The sequence below is a fragment of the Hypomesus nipponensis genome, chromosome 13, assembly GCF_054491055.1.
Source record: "Hypomesus nipponensis isolate SF chromosome 13, ASM5449105v1, whole genome shotgun sequence".
Taxonomy (NCBI): Eukaryota; Metazoa; Chordata; class Actinopteri; order Osmeriformes; family Osmeridae; genus Hypomesus; species Hypomesus nipponensis.
The window spans coordinates 17,180,676-17,207,585 of NC_140373.1; the positions used below are offsets into that span (position 1 = coordinate 17,180,676).

Consider the following 26,910-nt stretch of genomic DNA (forward strand, 5'->3'; position numbering starts at 1 on the left):
GTCGGCGTCGATTAATGATGACGTAGAACATTGGCATCCATGCAATACCTCCCACCCCCAGAGTATAGAAGCCTTCTATACTCTTTACCTCCCCTTCCCGTGCAAAGCAACCATCTGTCGGTACAAATACTGAATAGATGATTTAGTTTACATTATTTATTTGTTTACCTAAACATTGTAAAACAAAAATCAGTGGGAATTAGAAAAAAAATGTTTGGCTAATCACACAAGGAATGCAACTTTTCTCCTATTTCAAATACAGTTTTTACAATTACTTTGACACTAATTTCAGAACATTGATGTCTTTTTTCAAAACTCTAGATACGAAACTCGAAACAGCCATTACTTGTAACAAAGTCTGTCACATGTTTAAAGCATAGCATTGTATATTCATATATTTAAAAACACTTTGCGCATGCAGAATCATTAGTTCAAATAATGAATTTATCATGAAATACCACAGGAACATTCACTTAGATCATCCACACAAAAGATACTGATAGTTTCACCATGTAGTTCTTTGTACAATCAATATTGTACTACAAAATATGTGATACATGTTTCATAAGATACTACATCACCATAAATGGACTAAGAGAGAATACTACAGACAGTGGAGTCATTGAGCAAAATCAGAAAAGTATTGATGAAATACAATCAAATTACAAAATGTCTTTGTTTTTTTTGTATCAAAGCAAACATAATTAGCTACAAAAGAAAACTATGCTACCGTATGTAAGCATGTACTGCAGTGTTCCTCACCTGGCTCAAAAAACAAACAAACAAAGCAAAATAAAGGATTGATTACTGTCCTATATTTCCATCACCCCTGTCTTGTGGATTTGGCCACAAGTTTTCATTCACATCGCAATAGATGTTTTCATTTGACAAACATCTCTGAAAAAATCTCCGGGCATGGTGAATCCTGGTCTGACAATGGTCTGCTGTGATGTAATTGCATGCCTCATCCATGGCCTGGAGAAGAGTAACTTGTTCATGAGGATGTCCATCGTACACCTTCCACCTCCATGTGGAGAACAATCCTCAATAGGGTTGAGGAAGGGAGAGTATGGGGGCAGGTACAAGGCTGTCAATTGTGCATGGGCCTGAAACCATACTTGCACCAATTGAGCATGGTGTCAATGGATCTAATTATACTGAAACTTTAATGTTCTAAACTTGTAATATTGTTTGTCAGTTTCTATAAAACTATGCATTAAAAGTAATGCAATAGTTACTTATAATTTTGAGTAGTAGTAAATGTTGACAGTTAGATCATTGTCATGTAAGGAAATGACAGACATTTCAAATGTTATGTGTGAATTTCATTTTTAAATGGTGATACTTAGATGTTTAGCTGTGTCCTTTTGAGCAGATTATTACAGTTCAATGAACAAAGGATCTAACGTATTGTATCCAAGCAATTGAAAATTGTGTTAGCGTTTAAAAAAACTTTTGAAAAAGGACATCAAGGTTCTGACAGTGTCAAAGTGATTGTAAAAAAAATTGAATTTAAAATGAATTATTACAAATTCTTATCAAGAGGCTACAAATTACATGTATCACAAGTGAAGTCATGTTTAACCCTTCACCATACAACACAACACATACTGCAGTCTTTTTACAACAGACAAATTAAGTAAGCTAGTGTCGTGGACAAACTTTCTTAAGCCGATATTTGACTAACTCAGGAAATTTTAAGCAAAGCTTGAACAGGACAGGGGAAAACATCAAGACAAAGAAGAAGTTCTCACATACTCTCTAAGAATATAGCCTGGAGCCATAGTCTGATGCCACCACTAGTGTGAGGAGACGCAGAGATGGCAGAAGGAGGAAGAGACAAGGAGGAGGAGGAGGGATGAGGAGTGTTGTGTGGGAGAGGTGTTGGCTCGTCTTTTGAGAACGCGTCTCTCCTCGCCCAATTGTCTAACTGTGACGGTGCACCGGACAGGTGGTGCTGGTGGGATTATTTGCTGATGTTTGTGGGTCTGAACATGTGCGCAGACGTGTGTGAGAGTCTGTCTGCATGTCTGTTGAGTACAAAATGTGAAGTGTTCAGGACAGTGTACGCTCGGGGGAAGACCTGATACTTTTGTTCAAGGCTCCAGTATGTGACTGACAGTCTACATGAAATGTGGGAAAATCTGTTGCCTTGGAGATATTGTTTCTCTTCTGTTCTCTCACTCTGTCGAGTACATGCTGCTTCTCTTTGTACATGCTGGCTGTCAGGATTTCTCTCTTTCCATCATTGTCTTCCCATCTCTGTTTATTGCTCAGTTGTCTTTCTGTCTGTTTCCTTGAGCCTCCTTGTCTAACACCTATCTTTCCATGACTCTCTCCTTCACTTCTCCCCATCCCCCTTTCTACTTCACAGGTAGGTGGGGTACCATAGTAACGGGGAGCATCTGGTTCACATGTACGTCACCATCTGGACACAGGCCCTTGACGACACACACATGTGCACACATTGGCCATTGAGTTATTTACCATGAGACTGCAATGCAAACAGGATCTGGGACTCAACAGCTTGAAATATGACAATGTTTAAGTATGTAAATGTCCTGTCCAGATGGTGGTATGTGATTGGTGGAGACATCAAAGCCAGTTAAAACAGGATGGAACCCCTTGGAATAAAAAGGATCCGAGGGTTGTAAACGTGTCGCCAGGAAGCGAATAGTAATTTAAGTCCAAGGAGTCCAACTCCCCAAAGAGTGTCAGTGTTGCCCACCAGGATACCCACAGCTGTTAAAGAGGGGGAATCCTCTGGTCGTTAGTCCACAGGCTGATGTAGGTGCTTGGGTGCATGAGCTCCAGAAGGTTGTGAGTGGCTCCATCTCAGTGCGGTATCTGGCCTGACAGGCTACGTGCGTATCTCTCCGAGCGCAGCTTCACTTCCTGGTAGCATTGTACAAAGCTGTGGTAGATGAAGGTGATAGGCAGAGCCAGGAGGACAATACCACTCACCACGCACACTCCTCCCAGGACACGCCCCCCCATCGTCACCGGGTACACGTCTCCGTACCCCACCGTCGTCATGGAGATGATGACCCACCACGCAGCCGCCGGGATGCTGGCGTAGTCGTGGTTACGGCCCCCGAGGTCCAGGCCGTACTCTAGCAGCTGGGCTAGAGCGCTGTAGATCGCCATGGCGACACAGACAAACACTAGCAGCATGAGCATCTCCCGGTAGCAGCGGCGCAGGGTCAGACCCAGGGTCTGCAAACCCAAGAAGTGACGGGCCAGCTTCATCAGCCAGAACACCCGCATCATCCTCAGCACCCGCAGCGCCACCCCAGCAGCCCCTAGCCCCGCCCCCGGCAACCCCGCCCCGGCTAACACCATTGTGATGTAGTAGGGAGAGATGGCCACCACGTCTATGAGGTTTAATGGCTGGCGCAGGAAGTCCCACTTATCCCGGGCAACGAGAAAACGTACCCCACACTCAGCAGTGAACCAGCCGATACACACTGCTTCCACAATCCTGCACAAAAGAAGAAAAAAAGATCAAGATGTATGAACTAAAGAGTGGTGTAGACAGGAGGGAGGCATACAAGAGGCAGAGAAAGGGGTATGAAGGATTGCTGATGAAGGAAGTGAAGGAGGACGGGAGCCAAAAGAGACTGCGTTCTAGATGTCATTTACCAGACTGGAGATCGAGAGCAGACAATGGCAGCCAGAATCTTACGAGTTTCCCAAAATAAAAAGAGAGGTTTAAACTAAAAAATCTGTGACGTAATAGTGAGCGAATATTAAAATAAATGTTGTATTGTTAATTGCATATGGACGATTGTTTATTTTCTGCTTACCTTTCTCATGCTGTGTGTGTGTGTGTCTAAGTGTCTGCTCTAACTCGGAAAGCGAGTTAGAGCGCACATTTGATAGGCATCAGAGGAGATTGCTGTGATTGTAACGATGACGATCCCGCAATATGAACAGCAATGTCTCCATGCAAGCAACAATGCAACCTCAATTACGCGCGGCATTTGAGCTGTAAAAGAAGTCACTTATGCTATTATGCGCCCGAAAGAAATCCCAATTTAGAAATAGATGATAGCCTACCAACATTTTAATGTAATTTATAAACTTTGTACGAGATCAGTAGAAAGCTTTATGGAAAAACGCTATCTACCTGTGTTCTTCCACGGTGTTGCGTTTGGCCGTGTCCCAGTCGGGAAGGGTGCTGGCACATAACATGACCATGGATAGAATCACAAAAACGACAGAGACAGATGCCAGAACCTGTGCCGCGATTGATGAATTGGGCTCCTCGAACGTTCTGCGCATCCTCTCGAGCCACTTAGCGCGCCCTGTGTCCGTTTCGTGCTCTTGCCCGGTTGCGCACCGGGATTCGTCTCCCGGGGATCGCAAGTCCTCCTCCGACAGACTAGATACACCGATTTCAGACAAACGGTCGTCCAGACGCTTTTGGCAGCAGAACTCCAGGTGCGCGCTCTCGAGTCCCCAATAGGCCATCTCGGTGTAGAAAGAGAGCTCGCACAAACCGGGAAGGAAGCGGAGTTTACCGGACCGCACGTACAGCATGATGAACACAAAAGCCTGTGCATGTCGGTCAAAAAAGAACTCGTTCAAATCCCGGTCGTAGTCGTCGCAAAGCTCGAGGACCTCTTTCTCAGAGGCGCACGCGTGCAACCGACTGACGCGCTTCAGAGGGAAATCCCTGATCACTTCACGGGAGAAAGCATACCGGGTCCCCCCAACGTTGAGCACACAAATGCTCTTACCGAACTTCATCTCACCTCGGTAGTCCCTTATCGTGGTTGTTACACCATCTGATTAAGACACGTTTTCCTCCAAAGAGTTTAAAGCTATGGATGGTGATCCGGGCCAGGGAGAAAGTTTCACCTTTGACGCGTTTTCTACCTGGTGCTGCTGCCGCAAGTGGATCATGATACAGCGCTGTTCGCGATGCGCAGGACGAACACTCCGCTCTCTGAGCAGACCTCAACTCTCCACCCTTCAGTCCGGAGCCAGTCCAAGCAGTGATGTCACATGTCTCTCCCTCTCTCATTCTGAGTCTCTCTCTCTCTTTCTCAGAAACACACGTTTCCTCTCTTTCTCTGTATGACTTCAGCTTTATTCGCCACTTACACACACACACACACACACACACACACACACACAAGACCCCGCAACTGAGAGCGCATCCTACACACAATCTCTTGTTCAACACATAGGCTATGTCACAAAATTGCTTAAGGAGGCACCTGATGAATAATCCATCGACTAGTTTCTACAAAGTAACAGAAGAAAAATTTGTTTTGCCTTATACAGCAAGTTTATAACACAATTTGCCATAAAGGATACAAACTTGACTTTTAATAGGCTACATATATTCTGAGGGTGTGCGTGCGTGTGTATGTACTACGCATTCGCTCGTTCCCTCCCCCTCTCTCGTCACTAGTGGTTTTTCGGGTTGATCCGAGTCCTTTTGGCGAATGAGTTTACTGTAGGCTATTGTACTGTGAAGACATAGGGAGTGTATCCTACCTACATTAGGCTACCAAAACATCCCGCCTAACTCCACTTTTAAGTCCCGGGACCAGATTTTTTTTTATATCAGCACATTGTGAACTATTCGCAGTATTTTAATATAAACGGTGTGATCATTTTGCATGTTTTTGTTAGTTTATGGTTTGCGTTTCAACACTCCGGGAGGGCAGAAATGGCGGCCAACATGTACCGGGTCGGAGGTATGTCAGTGTTTTTTTTTTTTTATGAAGGCGAAACACAATAATTGTTGTCTCTCGTAGCCAGTCCCTGTATACGTTTTTGCTCGTCTATAGATGTAGTGGTATTGCCCATAAAACAGAGATACATTCTCGTGTAGTAGCTTGCAGCAATGTTTGTATTTTTTGTTTTTATGGGATTCAAATATGGGTCAGGCCTCACGTCTGTCGTGGCCAACTAGCTAGCAGCTAGCAAGCTAACATGCTGGCCATACAAAAACAAATCCAGATAGCTATTCTAAAAGCCCAGTGCCCCATTTTATTGTGCATATTCCCTTACACGATCTCATGCACACTGGTAGCATTGCACGTATTACCCTGTGCGTTGCTGGTTGTCTTCATCCATGTTATTTAGGTGAGGTGCCTTTGTATATTGTCTCCTTTTTGGCACGCTTCCATTTATTGCAAGGTTTTACTGGTTAGCAATGACAATGCTAACTGTTCCCCCGAATTCACCTTATTTGCAGACTGGCATTGAGAATAATATATAACAATACCCAGATGTTTATGAGGGAGTATGTGGATAATGCTCGCCGTTAGCTACACCTGTGTTAGCTCATAGCTCTTACATGGAATTCTACACCATCGTATTCTTTCACAGAGTCGTTGTGGTGGGTGACTGATTACTTGCTACTTACTTCGTTTTAAGTAGCCTTCTATCGATAAACTTGCATTGCTAATAATTGCAATAGCAAAATATGCATAGTCCAGTACACAACAATCATGGCATGCACATAGCTAATAAACAGGAAATCTATTTTATGGCGTGCGGTTCTAGTTGTAAGGTTGTTGTTAAATTGGCAACAATGAAGCCATTACAATGCTTTGGCTTTGCTAGGAAGTATTGGAATGTTTGATCACATGATGTCCTTGCCGTTTATTTATTTATTTCGCTTTTACTGCGCTGTTTTATGATCTTGCGGGGCAGAACTGTTGCTGTTTAGCATTACTAGTACCCAGGAAGCCAGGGGAAGGCCGGTAGGACGTGTTTCGGTCACCTGAGTGCACTTAAGAGTGATGCAGAACCCATAGCTTTATTTTGTCTGTCAGCTGGTTGTCATCACAGTTGTCATCACAGTTAGAGTGATTATAGGACATTAGCTTTGATGACTACAGTATCATACAGCGGTTTCCGGGAGCTTCATGTAGGTTATGTGTTTTTTTTATCGTAATTCACCCATTCACATGTGTTATTTTACTTCAAATTCCTCTTTGTTTGTGTGTGCAAACTGTGCAAGTCTGCATATAGACCAGTATAACCCACCCAACTTATATTGTCCAGCATGTTTACCTATTAACTGTGTCGGAGGTGATGACATTTGTACTGATTTCACCTTCTGTTTCAATGCAGACTACGTGTTCTTCGAGAATTCCTCGAGTAACCCTTACCTGATCCGCAGAATAGAAGAGCTCAACAAGGTAGTACTCAAGGGTGTGTGTGTGTCTGGGTGTGTGTGTGTGTGTGTGTGTGTGTGTGTGTGTGTGTGAAAGAGCGAGAGGGAATGTAGGACATAAGTGTACCTAAAAAGAAAAGGTGTTGCAGTTGCTAGTGTGCTTAGGGCAGAATATCTTAAATACCTGTTAGGTGTAGGTGGCACCCACCTCTCCTACAGTACGGGCTACATGTGTGTTTGCCTGTAATATGAGACAAGGAGGCAGATATTGACTCTGTGTGTGTGTTGGGGGGGGGGGGGGGGGGGATCTCTCCCTCTTCCCTTCTCAGTCCTCTCACCAGTGTCTGCTTTTAATCTACTACTCAATTACTTTGTCTGGTTAATTAAGCTGCCATCAGTCAAAGAGTATTTGACCGAGCACTCAGCTCACCATGGCAACATGGAGCATCACACACAGGGAAGACAGGCTTCTGGGGAATGCAAGGCTGCCTGTTAGAGGAGACATTCTGAAATGGCCTGCTCTGTCTGTCTGTCTGTCTGTCTGACTGTGTGTGTGTTTCTTTCAGACAGCCAGTGGGAATGTTGAAGCCAAGGTAGTGTGTTTCTACAGGAGAAGGGACATCTCCCACAGCCTCATCCAGCTGGCAGACAAGCATGCAAGTCAGTGTCTCTCTGTGTGTGTCACAACTGTGTGCGTCAGTGTCAGGCTGGGTGTAACAGGTGTGTGTGTTTACAGAAGACCTGGAGGAGGAGAAGGAGTGTCCATCAGAGGCGGAGTTAACAGACAAACAGAAGCACCAGCTCCGCCACAGAGAACTGTTCCTGTCTCGTCAGTATGAGAGTCTACCAGCCACACACATCAGGTACACACACACACACACATCAGGTACACACACACACACACACACACATCAGGTACACACACACACACCAGGTACACACACACACACCAGGTACACACACACATCAGGTACACACACACACACATCAGGTACACACACACACACACATCAGGTACACACACACATCAGGTACACACACACACACACATCAGGTACACACACACACACACATCAGGTACACACACACACCAGGTACACACACACATCAGGTACACACACACACACACATCAGGTACACACACACACATCAGGTACACACACACACACATCAGGTACACACACACACACACATCAGGTACACACACACACACCAGGTACACACACACATCAGGTACACACACACACACATCAGGTACACACACACACACACACATCAGGTACACACACACACACACATCAGGTACACACACACACACACATCAGGTACACACACACATCAGGTACACACACACACACATCAGGTACACACACACACACACACACACACCAGGTACACACACACACACCAGGTACACACACTTCAATTTTTTTGTGTGCACTCGCAAACCCCATGTTTATAATCGTTCGTCGTGGCACTGCTGTTAGTTGCTTTTATTCTTGTAGCAAATTAAGCAGGTAAAACAGACAACATCGTACTTTTTCTCATTAATTATCCAGTTCATGCACATGTACTTGTCGCATTTCACTCCCACTGTCATGTGTAACATAATGTGTTCACGTTGCTATTCATCTTCCTCATTCACACACTTTTATTCAAATAATCCATGATCTTGCCTTTTCTCTTGTCCGTGATCTGCCAATGGACAAGAATAATCACCAATTTAAATGTAATTAACGTAATTGATTCATTTATTATTATTGCTGTTGTGTTACGTGGCGGTTAGCAGCTTAGGCCATTAACTCATCTTTCTCTCCAGCTAAGGTAGAAGGTAGAGTTACCTTTAGGTAGCATCTTCTTCGTCTTCCACAAACACTGCGTATAACCTCACGATAGCCTAGCAGGCTGGTGGCAAGACTGAATTGCAGAAATAAATGCATGCAATCTTTTTATTCCTTTATTTTGCACGAAATTTCTCGGAGAAGGCTTATGGCGGATTGATAAAACCCTTATGCAGGAAGCACTCTGGGTACACACACACACATATATGTTGCAAACACACATCAGGTATACACACACAATGACACCAATCTCCAGCTGTGATGCAGGCACTGCACATGAATACACACTCAGATAGCCATGAAAACTGTAGTCAGGCACTGCACTGCACTGCACTCCTCTCATCTCCCACTCTCCCCTCAAACTGCTCCCCCTGACCCTCCCCTTCTACTCCTACCACCCTGCTCCTACCACCCTGCTCTTACCACCCTGCTCCTACCACCCTGCTCTTACCACCCTGCTCCTACCATCCTGCTCTTACCACCCTGCTCCCACCACCCTGCTCCCACCACCCTGCTCCCACCACCCTGCTTTTACCACCCTGCTCCCACCACCCTGCTCCTACCACCCTGCTCCCACCACCCTGCTCTTACCACCCTGCTCCTACCACCCTGCTCTTACCACCCTGCTCCTACCACCCTGCTCCTACCACCCTGCTCCTACCATCTTGCTCTTACCACCCTGCTGCTACCACCCTGCTGCTACCACCCTGCTCTTACCACCCTGCTGCTACCACCCTGCTGCTACCACCCTGCTCCTACCACCCTGCTCCTACCACCCTGCTCCTACCACCCTGCTCTTACCACCCTGCTCCTACCACCCTGCTCCTACCACCCTGCTCTTACCACCCTGCTGCTACCACCCTGCTGCTACCACCCTGCTCCTACCACCCTGCTCCTACCACCCTGCTCCTACCATCCTGCTCTTACCACCCTGCTCTTACCACCCTGCTCCTACCACCCGGCTCTTACCACCCTGCTCTTACCAAACTACTTCTAGGGGGAAATGCAGTGTGGCATTGTTGAATGAGACAGAAGCGGTCCTCTCCTACCTTGACAAAGAGGTGAGTCAGACATCTGCGTTGTTCACAGTAAAACAGATTCTCACTGATTGCATTGTCCACTTGTATTTGCCTGTACACTACATGTGTGTTGACTGAGCGTGTGTGTGTGTGTCTCTCTCTGCAGGATACATTCTTCTACTCTTTAGTGTATGACCCCACACAGAAGACCCTGCTGGCTGATAAGGGAGAGATCCGGGTGGGGCCACGCTTCCAGGCTGACGTGCCAGAGATGTTACAGGAGGGTGAGCTATACACTCTCACTCTCTCTCTCCGTATCTCTCTCTCACTCTCTCTCTCCGTATCTCTCTCACTCTCTCTCTGTGTCTCTCTGTCTCTCTCTTTCTCTCTCTCTGTGTCTCTCTGTGTCTCTCTCTCTGTCTCTGTGTCTCTCTCTCTCTCCCACTCCCATTCACTCATTAACTATCTAATTCTCTCTCTCCCTCCCTCTTCCTTTCTCTCCGTCTCCCCCTCCCTCCCCCTGCCTGTGGTCGTCTAGACGAGGCAGATGAGAGAGACCAGTCCAAGCTGGAGGAGAAGTTGTGGGATCCACAGTGTCCTCTGAGCAGCAGACAGATTGACCAGTTCCTTGTGGTTGCACGGTAGGAAGCTGACCCCTGACCCCAGCATCCACCCCTTACCCCGGCCTGGACATCTGCCTCCACCCCTGATCCCTGCCTCCACCCCTGATCCCTGCCTCCAACCCTGATCCCTGCCCTCCACCCCTGACCCTAGCCTCCACCCCTGACCCCGGCCTGGACATCTGCCTCCAACCCTGACCCTAGCCTCCACCCCTGATCCCTGCCTCCACCCCTGATCCCTGCCTCCAACCCTGATCCCTGATCTCTGCCTCCACCCCTGATCCCTGCCTCCACCCCTGATCCCAGCCTGCACCCCTGATCCCTGCCCTCCACCCCTGATCCCTGCCTCCAACCCTGATCCCTGATCTCTGCCTCCACCCCTGATCCCTGCCTCCACCCCTGATCCCAGCCTGCACCCCTGATCCCTGCCCTCCAACCCTGACCCTAGCCTCCACCCCTGATCCTTGCCTCCACCCCTGATCCTTGCCTCCACCCCTGATCCCTGCCTGCACCCCTGATCCCTGCATCCAACCGTGACCCTAACCCCTGCCTACACCCTTGACTCCTGACCTTGTAGACAGGGCCAGGCCAAGCCTTTATGGGGCCTTAAGCAGAATTGAATTGGGAGCCCATCGGCGTCGCCAATTATTATCATTTTTTCTTAATTACCGTATTTATTCGATTAAACTTAGATTTATTACACATTTTTAGGGCAAGGTTTATTCGAGGTGGCGTTTAATCTAAGAAATATGGTATTCTACCATAGGCTGTCTGCGCTAGCATGCTAACGTGTTAGTTTGCTACATTAAATGTTCGTACAGATAGTTTGAACAGTACAGTTTACTAAATCACCAATTAAACAACAATCAAATGTCAATGTTAGTTACACTAGCTAGTTCTATCTCATCTGCTTTTTGTTAATGCTGATTTGCAAGGAATGCAAGAACAGCTACATAGCAAAAACACCTAGACTACCTACTGTAGCCATGTAAACTAGTTAAGCTTGCTAACGCAAGAGCACCTGCTTCTCTCCAGTTCTTTCAATAGATAATCTAGACAGGCATTAGCAATAGGCTAGACTGCTATTCGTTTTCTAGCATTTCTTTTCTCGTAAGCCACGGGGGCCCTAAGCAGCCGCTTAGTTTGCTTATGCCTTGGGTCGGCCCTGCTTGTAGATGCCCATATCGGGATGTCAGCTTACTCTGTCCTGCATGCTTGCATAGGGATGGGAATCTTTTGGTACCTCACGATTCAAATGGATTCAAAAAGATAAAAAATTAATCAATCCCCCCACTCCTATACTTGCAGCAGTTCATATAACTGTCCTTTACTCCCATCCTCAAACCCTGACCACCACGTCTGCCTCCTGCGCTTGGCTCACGATGCTGTGTGTGTGTGTGTGTGTTTACAGGGCGGTGGGTACATTTGCGCGAGCTTTGGACTGCAGCAGCTCAGTCAGACAGCCTAGCTTACACATGAGTGCTGCTGCAGCATCACGAGACATCACACTGGTGAGACTCTCTCACACACACACATCGCCTCAAGTTAAACAGCCAGCCGGCTGACGGGTTACCTTAAACACGTCCCTCTACACGTATGCAGTTCCACGCCATGGACACGCTGCATCGCCATGGTTACGACCTGTCCAGCGCCCTGAGCGTGCTGGTACCGGCGGGGGGTCCGGTGCTGTGCCGGGACGAGATGGAGGAGTGGAGCGCCTCCGAGGCCAGCATGTTCGAGGAGGCCTTGGAGAAATACGGCAAAGACTTCAACGACATCCGACAAGACTTCGTAAGTGTGTGTGTGTTTGAAAGCCATTACACACACGAGTGTGTGTGTATGTTTCCGAAGCTGTGCTCGGAATAATGAGTATTTATCTACAGTGTAGAGCCGGCCATCATTTCTTTGGTCTGCCAGCTCTGCTCATGAATACTCATGTCGGATATGGCACCCACACTGCAGAGTTAAGAATAACATCCATATTCTCTCTCTGTCCCTTTCTCTCTTTATCTCCCTTTCTCCCTGTCTCCATCCCTGTCTCTTTTCATCTCTCTCTCTTTATCCTGTCTTGCTACCTCTCTACCTCCTCCTGTCTCTCTTCACCTCTCCCTCCCCCCCTCTGTTGTGTCTCTTCCCCCAGCTGCCCTGGAAGTCTCTGACCAGCATCATAGAGTACTACTACATGTGGAAGACAACAGACAGATATGTCCAGCAGGTGAGGCCATGGGGGTGGGGGCAGCTGGGGCCAGGCTAACACCGCCAGGCTAACACCACCAGGCCAACACCGCTAGGCTAACACTGCCAGGCCAACACTGCTTGGCCAACACTGCCAGGCTAACACCACCAGGCCAACACCGCTAGGCTAACACTGCCAGGCCAACACTGCTAGGCCAACACTGCTAGGCCAACACCGCCAGGTTAACACCGCCAGGCTAACACCGCCAGGCTAACACCGCCAGGCTAACACCGCCAGGCCAACACCGCTAGGCTAACACCGCCTGTGTTCCTGCTCGGAGAGGCACGGAAAGCTCTCCAAGGTGACGCGATCTCAGTGAGTAGAAACCTGTGTCTGATCTCTCGTGTGTGTGTGTGTCCTTCTCTCTGAGCAGAAGAGGCTGAAAGCAGCAGAAGCAGAGAGCAAACTCAAGCAGGTTTACATCCCCACATAGTGAGTGACAAAACGACGTGTGCGTCCGTGAACCTTGGTTACGTTACCTCAGGCAGCAGGAGGAAAGCTGCAGGTGTGTAACATGCTGCTTCTGTGTATCCACAGTAACAAGCCCAACCCCAATCAGATCTCTGTGACCAATGGGAAGATGGCAACAGTAAACGGGGCAGGGCCTGGAGCCTATCACACAGCAGGAAGTGGCACAGGAGGAGGAACGGGAGGAGGAACGGGAGGAGGAACGGGAGGAGGAACGGGAGGAGGAGGAACAGGAGGAGGCAGAGCCTGTGAAACCTGCTACTGTGAGTGAGAGAGAGAGTGAGAGAGAGTTGGAGAGAGTGGCAGAGCAGTAGGTAAGGTAACAGATCGGGGTAGGAGGACCCAGAGCCAGGCACTGAGATCAGATCTGTTGAAGGAAGGAGGAAGTGTGGTTGATCATCCCTTAATCAGCTCTGACATCAGCACAGCCCCTCCCCTTCCCCGTGTACGCTGGTTCACCAAGACTGTGTAGCAGAGGCCTGTTCCATGAGGGCTGCTCAAAAAAGCTGGACTTAAAGTCCCAAACCAGACTTGAATTAGTCAAGCGGGGCTAAAGCGGTTCCATAAAGGCCAATTTCAGCTCACGCAATCTTCCTAATTCAAGTCAGATTTAAGTAGTCGAGCTAATTGTGAGTGCACCCTATTCTTAAATAGCCCGAAAGGTAAAACATGGATCATACAATCCACCACGGCAAAAGCAATGCACACGGCCACGTGACTTCTTCCAGAAAGAACGTTCCCTTTAAGCCGTGTGCAATGACAGCTCCCTCATCCACCGCTTCATCAAACTAAAATAGGCTACGTAGGTCGAGGTCCTTTTTTAGACCTTTAATTCGTTGATTAAAAAACAGACACCTTGTTAATTAGTAGCGTCACACATGTGATCGTTTGAAAGCGGGCCCCACAGAGTACCGTCACATGTGTGATTCTGAACATTCCAACCGACTATTTTCCGACGAAAACTATATGACAAACGCTATAGTATGGCTTCAAAATTTACAATTAGGAGGCTGACAAGTAACACTAGCAGGTAGTTGCATTGCTGCGAGTATTATGCTAGGTTGCTAGGTAACGGAAGCTAACTAAAGCTAGCTAGCTTCCGTTTTGAAAAATTAACTCACTCTGGTGGAAGCGTCGGTAATATTTAGAACTCACTCCTCAATAGGTTAATGCATTGGGCTAAATGTTGTAGCCTATGTAGGCTATTTAAGTTGTTTTCTATAAATGTAGCCTACATATTGAACTGATGAGAATGTCCGTGGTAAATAATCGCTTTCCCGTTGGGTCAGTGTTACAGGAACGTCTGGTTAAGCAAGAACACTGTCTTAACAGTGCGTGTCCACTGCAGCGACGCGAATCACTTGTCATCACTCGCCTTCCCACAGTTCACCACGCTCGGGGGCATTTCAAACAGATGAATGTAGAATGTAGTTCTCTAAAATCACTGTTGTAGTTGTCATGGCCAAGTGTGCACACTTGGGTTTACGTAGTTGCAACATTGATCAAAATACAACTTGTATACAAAATACAAAACTGCTTAAGACATACACGTTAACATGTGTAAAAAATGTTTTACTATATTCTTCAGTCTCTGTTAATCTGTCGATACGATAGTGAGTTCCAGCCGGGCTAGCTAGCTACCTAGTTACTACAGAACAAAGTTACGTAATGTCACTTGACTGAATTAGAAAGTACAAGCACCAACAACTTCGGCAACCTTGCGCCGTGCATCGTTTTATTATTTTTTACATCTCTGTACAAATACGGCTATGTATCGTACAGGACTGGGTAAGCAGCCACACAAACGATTAGTTTCTCCTCCACCTTGAAACCTAGAAAGCTAGAAATGTTTACCATGGTTGCTACATTAGGAGAAAAAAGAAAACACTCCGATTGGCCATCACTAGTGAAAATCGCTCCTCATTTGCATAAAGTTGAGAAAATCTCAACCCTGTCGCGTCGCAACCCACAATGCCCCACGCAAGCGATTTGTCTGGCTCCATAGAAAATGAATGAAAAACATGTTGTCGCTCACATCGCGTCGATGCAGTGGACACGCACTGTAAGCCTGACAGTTAGCCTGACCCGGACCAGGCTAGTTTTGAAGCATAAGTTACCATAGTTGTTGTGGAGACTATTTTCTCTGGTCAGTAATTCTTAGAAGCCACTGTGGTGCATCTGATTACAATGCTGGAGATGATGTACAGATCCAAAGTTGTTTTTTTATTGTAAAGTTGAGAGGAATGGTGTTGGTTATATTTGCCTTTAGGTGTGTTTGTGTGGTTCTGTAGCTTGGCTGCCAGCCCAACTTCTCCCAGCCCACAAAAAAATTTGGTCGGGAAGTTGGGTCTGGAGGGTCTCGTATTGGGGAACAACTACAGAAAACCAGAATCTGGGCGTGCCAATGAAATTGCCAGGGCGGGCTTTATACGATGATGGACAGATGATCAACAGTAACGTAATCACCCACGTCACAAAAGAGCGCTTAAATTGAATTTGTTTTGAACAAACAACATATTACTTTGGTCTGATTGGTTGTAGGTCTATCCAATTGAGCGAAGAGGTATTTGTTTTCCAGGCTCGTTTGAAACACGCCCTGTAGTCAAAGCCCAACGGAGAGTTCTCAGACTTATATTCTGACTAGAATTATGAGTATGACAACGTCAGGCTAGTGGTTCTGTAAAGAAACAGAATACAACGGATACTTAGCATAGTACAATAATAGGCATCTCAAAATACAATGCTAGTGAATACCTCACATCAATAATAGCCATATTATCTCAAGCAACATTCTTGTAATAAGGTTACTGCAGTGACACTACTGTCTATACTGTCTGTTATTCCACGTAGACATTCCAGCCGCTAAAACAGCGCAAGTAAACATGTCACTAGCTGGCTAACAACAATTGCGTAGCATTGCTAAAGAAACCACGACTCCGGCATCAGAAAACACATTTAACTACTGCAATACCGTGTCTAACAAACACAGACTCATAATGGCATAACTAGACATAACAAGAAGCATCAGAAATACTTACATTTGTATGAACGCACACAATACAACACTTTTTTATTCTACTCAAACCAATGTCCGCACCATAAACTAGGCAGTTCACTACCTCGCTATTCCCGCCACTGGGTATCGTCAGCGCGAGCATCCCCCAGACTGCACTCCGATTGGCTGTACCAGTGGAGCCATAAGGGGTGCATGCACTAACGGCATGACCCAACAGAATGGAAAGACACTGTCAGAGAATGTCTAATCTGGGACTGTTCACGTACACAGTCTAAGGGGATCAAAACCATCAGTCCTTTGCAACAATAGTAACTGAGTTCGAACTACGTTGAGCTAGCTTTATGGAACCGAATGAACTAGAAATTAGTCAGACTAACTCAGAATCAGAATGGGATTTATTTTCCATGAAAGTTTGCACCGACAAGGAATTTGCTTTGGCAGGAAAGTGCATACAATAAACATATAGGAACCAAAAATGAAAATATGTGGACTATCTATATAAAGGGTACATAATCTAGCAGTACTAAGTGGAATTAGAATAAAATAAAATATAAGTTGCCGTAATTTACAATATAAAAACACATATAAAAAAAAAATACAAATGTACAAGATACAATTTTGTAATGCAGTGTGTTTTAAGCAGGAAGTCATTAGAGTCAGTGTGGACCCTTGGCCTTGTTGAAGAGGCCAACAGCGGAAGGGAAGAAACTGTTTTTGTGGCGTGAGATATTGGTTCTGATGGACCGCAGCCTTCTGCTGGAGGGGAGTGACTGAAACAGGGAGTGTCCAGGGTTGGAGGAGTTGGACACAATCTTCCTCGCTCGCCTCAGGGACCTCGAGGTGTGCAGGTCCTCAAGGGTAGGCAGATTGCAGCCAATCACCTTCTCAGCAGTGCAATCACCTTCTCAGCAGTGCAACTGACATAAGTCTGGCTTATTCGGTAAACTCGCTTTATAGAACAGGCCTCAGGAGTCATCCATCACCAAAACCTACCACTCTGCAGGAATTCTCACCACATACTGACCACATCCACTAAGACACACACACTATGCTAATGCTGCTTATTTCCTGTGCGTGTGTGTTCCCCAGCCATGCAGTCAGCCCAGTGGTACTCGTGGGGTCCTCCTAACATGCAGTGTCGCCTGTGTGTGTCCTGCTGGATGTACTGGAAGAAGTACGGTGGCCTGAAGATGCCAAGCAGAGCTGAGGGGCCCGAGGAGAGGACGTCCCCCACCCCAACCACCAACGTAAGATCTCCCCAGCCCTGTCCCCCAGCACTGTCTCCCTGTCTCCCCAGCCCTGTCTCCCCAGCCCCGTCTCCCTGTCTCCCCAGCCCTGTCTCCCCAGCCCCGTCTCCCTGTCTCCCCAGCCCTGTCTCCCCAGCCCTGTCTCCCCAGCCCTGTCTCCCTGTCTCCCCAGCCCCGTCTCCCTGTCTCCCCAGCCCCGTCTCCCTGTCTCCCCAGCCCCGTCCCCAGCCCCGTCTCCCTGTCTCCCCAGCCCTTCCCCCCAGCACTGTCTCCCCAGCCTTGTCCCTTTCTTCCCAGCCCTGTCTCCCCAGCCCCGTCTCCCTGTCTCCCCAGCCCTGTCTCCCCAGCCCCGTCTCCCTGTCTCCCCAGCCCTGTCTCCCCAGCCCTGTCTTCCTATCTCCCCAGACCTGTCTCCTTGTCTCCCCAGCCCTGTCTCCCTGTCTCCCCAGCCCTGTCTTCCTATCTCCCCAGACCTGTCTCCTTGTCTCCCCAGCCCTGTCTCCTTGTCTCCCCAGCCCTGTCTCCTTGTCTCCCCAGCCCTGTCTCCTTGTCTCCCCAGCCCTGTCTCCCTGTCTCCCCAGCCCTGTCTCCTTGTCTCCCCAGCCCTGTCTCCCTGTCTCCCCAGCCCTGTCTCCCTATCTCCCCAGCCCTGTCTCCTTGTCTCCCCAGCCCTGTCTCCTTGTCTCCCCAGCCCTGTCTCCTTGTCTCCCCAGCCCTGTCTCCTTGTCTCCCCAGCCCTGTCTCCTTGTTTCCCCAGCCCTGTCTCCTTGTCTCCCCAGCCCTGTCTCCTTGTCTCCCCAGCCCTGTCTCCTTGTCTCCCCAGCCCTGTCTCCTTGTCTCCCCAGCCCTGTCTCCTTGTCTCCCCAGCCCTGTCTCCTTGTTTCCCCAGCCCTGTCTCCTTGTCTCCCCAGCCCTGTCTCCTTGTCTCCCCAGCCCTGTCTCCTTGTTTCCCCAGCCCTGTCTCCTTGTCTCCCCAGCCCTGTCTCCTTGTTTCCCCGGCCTTGTCTCCTTTTCTCACCAGCCCTGTCTCCCCAGCCTCTCTACCAAGCAGCACCACTGTCCCCCACAGTCAATCTGTCCATGCATAAACTGGCAGATAGTTTCCTCACAGTTGTATTGCTCTTCCAGTGCTTTTGTCTTTCAACTATTGTATTACACATTCTTCTGTGCCTCTCTCTGTCTCTCTCTTTCTGTCTCTCTTGCTGTTTCTCTTTCTCTCTCTGTCTCTCCCCCGTCTCTCTCCGTCCAGGAGCCTCGTTCGCGAGGTCACGGGCCCCGCCAGTCCAGTCACATGGTCCCGGTGCGTAACAGTGGCAGCCCCAAGTCGTCCATGAAGACCAAGCAGGCGTTCTTGCTGCAGGCCACACGCCTCACCAAGCTGGCCAGGCACATGTGCCGTGACCTCATCGGGCTGCGCCGTGCCGCGCGACGCCCCTTTGTGCCCATTAACTGTGGGGCCATAAAGGCAGAGTGTAAGAGCTCTTTCAATTCCTAACTTCCGCTCTGTCACACACACACACACACACGTTCATACAGACACAAACTTAAACTCACACCAGGCCCTTTGCACCCTGGAGCCCCACCCCCCGCCCACACACACACACCTCTCCCCCTTCCACTGCTGCTCCATCTCCTCCTCCGCCCCCCCCCCCGTCTGTCTCTCTTTCTGTTTTTATTATTATTGTTATATAATTATTATTATTGTTTTTGTATTCTTCCCCCCTCCCCCTGTTTCCAATAAAGACTGCCTGTCCTCATAAGTATTTGAGTTCTGATCATATTTTCATTTGTCTGTTTTTCAGTTTTTCTTGTTTTTCTCATTACGTTCTTAAATCACTGTGAGCTCAAAGTGTCCATCACTTACAGCTGTGGAAAACCTTAACGAGATGCCTTAGTCCAGGGGAGGGCAGAGTTCAATGGTTAGAGCACTTCAATCTGGAAACTTTAAACCCCTCCTGTACTGTATGTGTCCTTGGACAAAAGTGTAAATAAATGCAATTATTTATGTATTAGTTATTCAAAGATGACCTTCCCCTCAACGCACACACAACACAAACATAATCAGCGCTCTTCCTATCACTGACTGTAGATAATAGTGTCTTCCATATTGTAGTTTGAGCTGTATATTTCCCCAGGCTAGATGGAGGAGGCATATTTTACTAAGAGATGCTCTATTTTGCACAGCGTCCCCTGGGGGTGGCTAGCCCAACCTCTGCTGGTGGGGCTGAGTGCGCCGGGTTAAACTGGGAACGTTTCAACCTGTTCAGATGGATAACCAAGCCTAGGGCTCAGCTCACTGCTGTGTGTGTGTGTTTGATTTATGAGCCTCAGTGTACAATTTAGTGCTTCCCATGCTTATCATAGTGTGTGTGTGTATGTGTCGGTGTGTGTGTGAAAAGTAGAATGTATTCTAATCAGGGATGGATTGAGACCAATTATTCAGTTCCTACCTCTTCTAGGATAGAAGCATAAGCAGGCAGCGTTGGGGTACATGTGTCAGTCAGAGTGGTGGAACAGGCCTGGCAGGTTCAGCCACAGACCTGCTCCTCTTCACATGAAATATCTCCACACCATCCATTCATCCCCTCCTGAGTTTGACGTTTGTGTCCTTCTGGATTTGTTGCCATAGTAACCCCCTACCTACATGCTTCCGTACATGTAAGAACCTTCGCCTGTCACATGGTGGGTTTCATCCAATAGGCTTACTCTCAGCTCTCTTCCGTTTCTACTCTCTAACCAGGCTTGCAATACCTTCACCCCTCTCTGTCTCTCTCTCCTCTCTGTCTGTGTCTGTCTCTCTGTCGCTCTCTCTGTGTGAATGTGAGAGTAGTCTTCTAATAAAGTCACAGCTGAAACCATCCTATCCGAGTCCTTGTGCTTCATGTGTCTGTGTATCTGTCCATCACGTCGCCACACTCACCGATTGGCTGCTCAGACCAGAGGAGCAGGAAGGGCCCGCCCCCTACTACAGCATGGGCTCTACCTGCCTGTCACCATCCCACCTCAACCACCCCCCCCCATCCTCTGTGCTTGTGCTGTGGGGTGTGTGAGTACGTGTGCATGCCTGCATGTGTGTGCATAACAAGGTATGTATTCAGCGTGTTTGCATGTGCGTGTGGGCGCCTATTCTTTCTGCGTGTCACCCTTACACCAGATACGCTGACTCGTTTAATAGAGAAAACTAAATCTGAAATACATTTTTGTTTTAAGGTTGCAAGATTGAATAATGTTACTGAACATATATTTGAATTGAGTGTTTTTATCATAAATCCTGAACTGAAATAACTGGATTAAAACTTCATGCACTTTAAATCTATCACTAAAGATCATTCATGAAGGAAAATTGAAATGATGAGGTTTATAACCTGTGGGGCTAGTCAAAAGAAGGGCCAAGGGTTCTGCAAAAATATAGATACAACAGTGGATATAAGAAGTTAATATTATGAATACAATATAACTTCTGTAAATTTGGAATATAATCCTGTACTGTGAGGTACATGGGGAACCGGCTCCATCGAGGTGTGTGCTGGTTTGGAGAGGTGATTCCGTGCGTCTGTGTTTGTGTATCCAGATATGTTGCGAGTGTCGGAGGGTCAAGGGGGCAGGCTGCCCAGGATCCGGACCGTTCCGAGAAGCACCCTCACCAGCGTTGTGCAGTTCCTAGGTAACACCCACACACACACAGAGGTTAGACATGTCGGTACCATGTGGTGTCTGGAACAATCCGTGTTGTTGTTCCAGAGTCTCGCCCGGCCCCTCCGGCGATGCGCGCTTATCGCACGCCCGGCCTGCAAGCCCCTCCCCCCCGCCGCCTGCTCTCCTCCCTCCCCCATGGACCCCACGGCATGCTGGGAAAGAGGAGCTACCACCACCACAGCAGGATGGAACAGGAGAAAGGCTCAGGTGACACACACAGTGCATACAGATGGAACAGATGTAGTCACGTTGCTTGTCAAGGTTGCTTTCTCCCAATCTTGCCCATACTTGGATTCAAACTCGGGTCCTCCGATTCACAAGCGCGACCACCCCCTTTACAAACACTTCTTCAACCTGCTAACCCTTCGAAAACTAGCTGTTGGATGGTGCAGGTGGGCAGTGTTCATACTGAGGAGTGAGTTTAACCAGTTCCACTTGGTTACACAAACACGACCTGTGGTAGAGATGACTCGTTATTCGAACTGTTCTCTCTGTCTGCCCTGCCACAGAGAACCAGGGCCCCACGCCTGGCCCCACGCCCGGCCCAGCTTCAGGTCCAGTCCTGGTGGGTAGCCCTCAAACCGCTTCCAGCCTCCTCATTTTCACGGGCTAATTAGTAAACGCTCCTCGTCGACAGTGATGTGCTGACAGGACGCCATGTCTTGTGTGTGTCCTTCTGATTGGCTGTCACCAGCACAACGGGCGTAGCAGTAGTGGGAGCAGTTCCAGGGGCGGAGTGATGATGCGGAAAAAACGCCCTAACTGGATCGACGCCCCCGATGACAGCTTCTTCCTGGTCACCAGGGAGACAAGGTAGGTGTGGCCCAGCTTCCTCCGTGCCCTCTTATTGGACGCTGGCTCGTCTCTGTGTGAGTGAAAGGGAGGCGGATGGCTGGTGTCTGACTGACAGCAGGCTGCGTGAATGAGGCACCAGACAGGCGTTGACAGAGAGAGCTACAGAGGGGAGATGCGTTTATCAAACAGTGACCTAAGCAGACCTCACTGGCAAGACAACTGAAGAATTCCACAGCAGCAGACTAGCGAGCTGAGAATAGACCCCTAAATGGGTTCAGGTTTATCTACCGTGTTCCTCACGAACGCTCTGTTACGGTGAAGAGAGAGACTCCACGGGTTTCCACAAACACACTCTCCAAAGCTTAGATACTTTGGCACACATGACTGAGTCTTTCCACTCATGCTACCGTACACGCATACACACACACATGCCAGACAGACACGCATGTAGACATCCTGGCTTGACCCCTGACCTCTCGTGTGCCCTGTCTTGGGGTGAGCGCGTGTTTACCCTGCCTGTGAGTGACTGGCTGCTTGTCTCATTTCAGTGCTGCAGCTGTTAGACACCTTCTCACGGTAAGCCCTCTATCCCGCACACACACACACACACACACACAAGAATACACATTCAGAAGCACAAGTTGACCCTGGTAACCTGTGGAGTCTCACAGTGTATTCACCTTTCAGATTCTGAAAGTAGTAGTTAACAGTACTATCTTACTGGATGTAACATATAATACAAACACCTTACACACTGTTCAGCTCGGATGTTGTAACTATGACATAGGTTAGCGGTGTTTGTGAAGTTTTTAGACACACACACTTTGGTTAAGCCATATGTACTGAGTGTATGAATGAATTGTTGTTTGGGTAATGAAAGAAGGAGGATTTGGCTTTGTGATCTGGTACTAGGAGTGTGTCCTAAGGGAGCCTGACATCATGTCCCTCCCCCCAGCCTCCATCCAGCCTCTATCCCTCTCCCCAGCCTCTCTCCATCTCCTCCAGCCTCCATCCAGCCTCTCTCCCTCTCCCCAGCCTCTCTCCCTCTCCTCCAGCCTCCATCCAGCCTCGCTCCCTCTCCCCAGCCTCTCTCCCTCTCCTCCAGCCTCCATCCAGCCTCTCTCCATCTCCTCCAGCCTCCATCCAGCCTCTCTCCCTCTCCCCAGCCTCTCTCCCTCTCCCCCAGCCTCCATCCAACGTCTCCCTCTTTGGATTTAGAGGCTAGCTTGCCTGAGAGGAAGCAGACTCCCAGCTTGACTCCGGGTGTAAATACAATGACAACATTACTGGACCACCATCAGTTAACCTGTGTGCGTGTACATGTCCGTGTGTGTGGGTCTGTGAGTGTGAGTGTTTGTGTGAATGTATGTATGTGGATCCGTGTGCATATATGTTATTTGTGTGTGTGTGTCTAGGGACACTAAGTTAGTGTGTGGGTTTGTATACGTGTGTGTTTGATATGCTGACTGTTGATAGTGTTTCTATGTTTCTGACCAGAGACAGAAAAAGAAAACACTGTTCTGAGTTAGGAGAGGGTTGTGACAGAACCAACCAGCTACCCAAGCCAGAGCCTACGTTTCCCAGAATAACTCATTAATTACGTTCACTATGCTAATCTTTTTCATCTGGTAGGCTAGCACTAACGACAGAAGATAGAGATGTCCCCCCTTGCCTCCTTCCTGTGGTGAGCAGGAAACAAGCTCTGGCAGAAGGGGGAGGGCTGGTGTGGAGAGGAGGGCTGGAGAGGAGGGGTGGAGAGGAGGGCTGGAGAGGAGGGGTGGGGTGGAGAGGAGGGGTGGAGAGGAGGGGTGGGGTGGAGAGGAGGGGTGGAGAGGAGGGGTGGAGAGGAGGGGTGGGGTGGGGTGGAGAGGGAGGTGGTTGAGTGAAAGGTTGGAGAAGGGAGACTGGAAGTAGCTGAGGAAAAAGCAGGGGGAGGGTGGAGGTGTTTATGTGCAGAGTTTGATGTCTGAATGATGGAGGCTGATCGAGCTGTAACATGAACGTAACATGAGCCCCCGTGTGCTGCATCCAGTCACACCCAAACTCCTGTCATCTATTCTGAAATCATTTCACATCTCTGGGAGAAGGGATTTATATTTATTTCAGTTGTATATCATTTGCAGAGATATGGAGTGACAAATCTGCCCTCTCTAAATCGGCAACCCTGAACAGCAGTAGGTTACCACTATGCTGGCACAAATGGAAACAGGGGCATTAATTGAGTTGTGCGTCACAATCATGCATTGTCCCTGATAAGGACATTCTAATTACTGAACCCCATTCACACTCAGAAGTAGGAGATTGTCTTCTCTTCTATTTGGAGAGATGAACAACAAACCTGTTAGAGCCCTTGTGCCACGTGGGGCGAAGAGAGAGGAGGGAGAGGGAAGAAGAGAGCGAGGCAGAGAGAAACAGAGAGCTAGAGAGGGAGGGAGAGAAAGAAACCGAGCTAGAGATGAGGGAGAGCCTGTCAGAGTGCTTGTTCTGTGGGGGTAGAGAGGGGGAGACAAAAGGGAGACAGAGACAGAGAGAGAAAGAGAGAGAGAGGGGGGAGAGACAGAGAGAGATGGGATAGAAAGAGAAACAGAGAGAGAGAGAGAAAGAGAGAAGGGGAGAGAGAGGGAGGGAGAGAGAGAGAGAGAGACAGAGAGAGAGAGAGAGAGAGAGAGAGAGAGAGAGAGAGAGAGAGAGAGAGAGAGAGAGAGAGAGAGAGATGCTGTTGTTCGTGTCATGGTTCCTGGTTGGTGGTGCTGACGCTGCAGGCCGTGTGTTCCACAGGAGGGCCAGACGCCTGCTGTCCAGGTCCCAGCTGAGACGCGCCTGTCGGCAGCCCTGTGAACAGATCACCCTCCGCAGGGTCTCCCAGGCCCCGCCGCAGGGGCCCGTCCTTGCCCCCCCACACCCGCACCCCAGCTTAAGGATGAGGGGGCCCATCGTCATCCACGACTGACTCGCTCCGGTCGCTCTGGCCCTTCTCCCCACACCCACCCCCTCTGGAATCACCCACCAACCACCCTGGCACCAAGAGGATTGACTACCTAATACAAACTACTGATGTGGTGCCCACCTCTAACTTTCTAACTATTGGGACGGGGTGGGGGGGGGGGGGACACGAGGTGCGTGTGTGCACGTATATGATCATGCTTGTGTCTGTGTTTGCCCCTCTGCTTTATGAGAACAGACACGATGAAGGATCTTTCTGGTGTTTTTTTACTTCCGTACATGCTAAATGGCCGTGAGTTGTGAGGCTGTCTCAGTTTGTATCAAGCAGGTCGACCATCTGACTTTGGCCTGGTTGCCATCATGTTTCCCAAGATTCCTGACAGGCCACTGTCGTGAAAGCAACCAATCAGACTGATCTAGCTGCATTTAAAGAAACAACTGCATTATGAAGTAGGCAGAGCACAGACCTGTAGTTGTGCTAAATACATAGATACAGGATTACTGATCCTCAGTCCTGAGCAAATGACCCCACAAAGATCATCAACATGATCTAAATCTTCTCTTGTAACTTTTCAGACTGACGTTAATCTGCTCAGATGGAATTAGCTGTCCAAGCTAGCAATGCAGACAGCGAGCAAAGACATATCCCACACCATGTGGGCGTCGTTCATAAGCTTGTGTATAGCATACTCATTGTATATTCCACCCATTCTCTTTCTATCGCCTCCGAGCCTGGTCATAGATGACAGCACTTTCGCAGTAAAGGGCACAGGGCCGTCTCCTACTTCTTTCACTGGCACCGCCGCATGTATTTGAGGCTAGCCTCCACTGGCCAACTAACGGTTTCTCTTCATTAAGAATGTTTACTTTGGTGTTTCCTATATGTCATGTGTTGACCTGAGATTCAGCTGAATAAAAAACAACACTACACTGATTGTGATGGTATGCATGTATGGACAGAATGGAATGGAATGTATTTTTAATAGCGTGTTATACCGTTGTTTGTATCCCAGCCTTCTCCCTCCGTTTTTCTGTCAGGGATTGTGACTGATAGTCATTCCTGGGATGGAAAGCAGTCTCCGACCATTAATACCACAGAAACAGACATCTACAATACCACATTGCGGCGTATTAAGGATGACTCTTCAATCATGTGACACAAATTGTAAAACAACACAATGCGCTTCAGAGTTGTTGAGAGAGAGAACGAGACAGGTCATTCATCAGAGACTAATATGGATGTTGTTTTGAAGATCGTGTGTTTGCTGTGTGGGAAAAGATGAAAGATGAATGCATGGATTAGGACAGATCATTGGGAAATGTAATGGGATGAAAAAGGAGAGCTCGAGGACTAATTGCGCCATTAGCTTAAATAACCCACTAGTCAAAGTTAATAGTACCTATTGACTGAATGTGGTGACAGTGTCTTAAGATAGCTATCACCATTTGCTTGTTTGATAGGCTTTATATTCCCTGGTTGAATTAGCTGTAGGTCCAGTTGCAAAAAAATGGATCTGGGGAGCCTAGGTCTAATCCCAATCATAACACCCAGGATAGAACTGGTCTGGACATACATGAATAAAAACAGAAAAAAATAAGATAACCAGAAATTGACGTATAGATGAACTTCCCTTTTAATTGGAAGTTCGTTAACTGTATTTATCACGTGTAGCGGCGTAGCTCCAGTGGCGCAATCGGTTAGCGCGCGGTACTTATAAGACAGTGTCCAGCTGAGCGATGCCGAGGTTGTGAGTTCGAGCCTCACCTGGAGCAGAGAATTTTTAACCGTCTACCTGCAGACAAAGTGACTCGTACTTCCCTGTATACAACATCTACGTATGGATATTGACTGTTCATAGACCGTAATTAGATCATTGAAACCGGAGTA

At 48.1% G+C, this 26,910-nt stretch overlaps 2 protein-coding genes, 2 long non-coding RNA genes and 1 other non-coding gene across 7 annotated transcripts; 3 read left to right on the top strand and 2 right to left on the bottom strand.

Moving 5' to 3' along the window:
* Positions 1-27: 27 nt before the first annotated feature.
* On the bottom strand, positions 28-5,029 carry kcng3 (potassium voltage-gated channel, subfamily G, member 3). The gene is made up of 2 exons (XM_084669683.1): positions 4,130-5,029; positions 28-3,481 (listed from the first exon to the last, which is right to left on the bottom strand). Exons 1-2 carry the CDS (start codon positions 4,750-4,752, stop codon positions 2,836-2,838), a joined length of 1,269 nt encoding a protein of 422 aa, XP_084525809.1. The 5' UTR covers positions 4,753-5,029; the 3' UTR covers positions 28-2,835.
* A 421-nt stretch (positions 5,030-5,450) lies between these two features.
* Positions 5,451-20,448, top strand: mta3 (metastasis associated 1 family, member 3). Of its 3 annotated transcripts, none has more exons than XM_084669679.1 (15): positions 5,451-5,711; positions 7,099-7,166; positions 7,708-7,801; positions 7,878-8,004; positions 9,980-10,043; positions 10,168-10,285; positions 10,540-10,642; positions 12,033-12,132; positions 12,224-12,412; positions 12,762-12,836; positions 13,231-13,289; positions 13,395-13,588; positions 17,431-17,588; positions 18,838-19,060; positions 19,391-20,448. In XM_084669679.1, the coding sequence occupies exons 1-15, from the start codon at positions 5,684-5,686 to the stop codon at positions 19,468-19,470; spliced, it is 1,680 nt and encodes a 559-aa protein (XP_084525805.1). In that variant the 5' UTR covers positions 5,451-5,683; the 3' UTR covers positions 19,471-20,448. The 3 variants fall into 3 exon arrangements, with proteins under 3 accessions (XP_084525805.1, XP_084525807.1, XP_084525806.1); XM_084669681.1 differs by lacking the exon at positions 19,391-20,448 and adding an exon at positions 19,332-19,368; XM_084669680.1 differs by lacking the exon at positions 19,391-20,448 and having other exon boundaries at positions 5,452-5,711; positions 18,838-19,348.
* LOC146260471 (uncharacterized) lies at positions 8,480-12,333 on the bottom strand. Its single transcript, XR_014729485.1, has 3 exons — positions 12,195-12,333; positions 8,983-9,058; positions 8,480-8,836 (listed from the first exon to the last, which is right to left on the bottom strand). It is a non-coding gene; the product is annotated as an uncharacterized LOC146260471 (long non-coding RNA).
* An 889-nt stretch (positions 20,449-21,337) lies between the features above and the next one.
* Positions 21,338-22,075, top strand: LOC146260472 (uncharacterized). The gene is made up of 3 exons (XR_014729486.1): positions 21,338-21,491; positions 21,794-21,849; positions 21,979-22,075. It is a non-coding gene; the product is annotated as an uncharacterized LOC146260472 (long non-coding RNA).
* Positions 22,076-26,701: 4,626 nt separating this feature from the next.
* On the top strand, positions 26,702-26,795 carry trnai-uau (transfer RNA isoleucine (anticodon UAU)). Its single transcript has 2 exons — positions 26,702-26,739; positions 26,760-26,795. It is a non-coding gene; the product is annotated as a tRNA-Ile (tRNA).
* Positions 26,796-26,910: the final 115 nt, after the last annotated feature.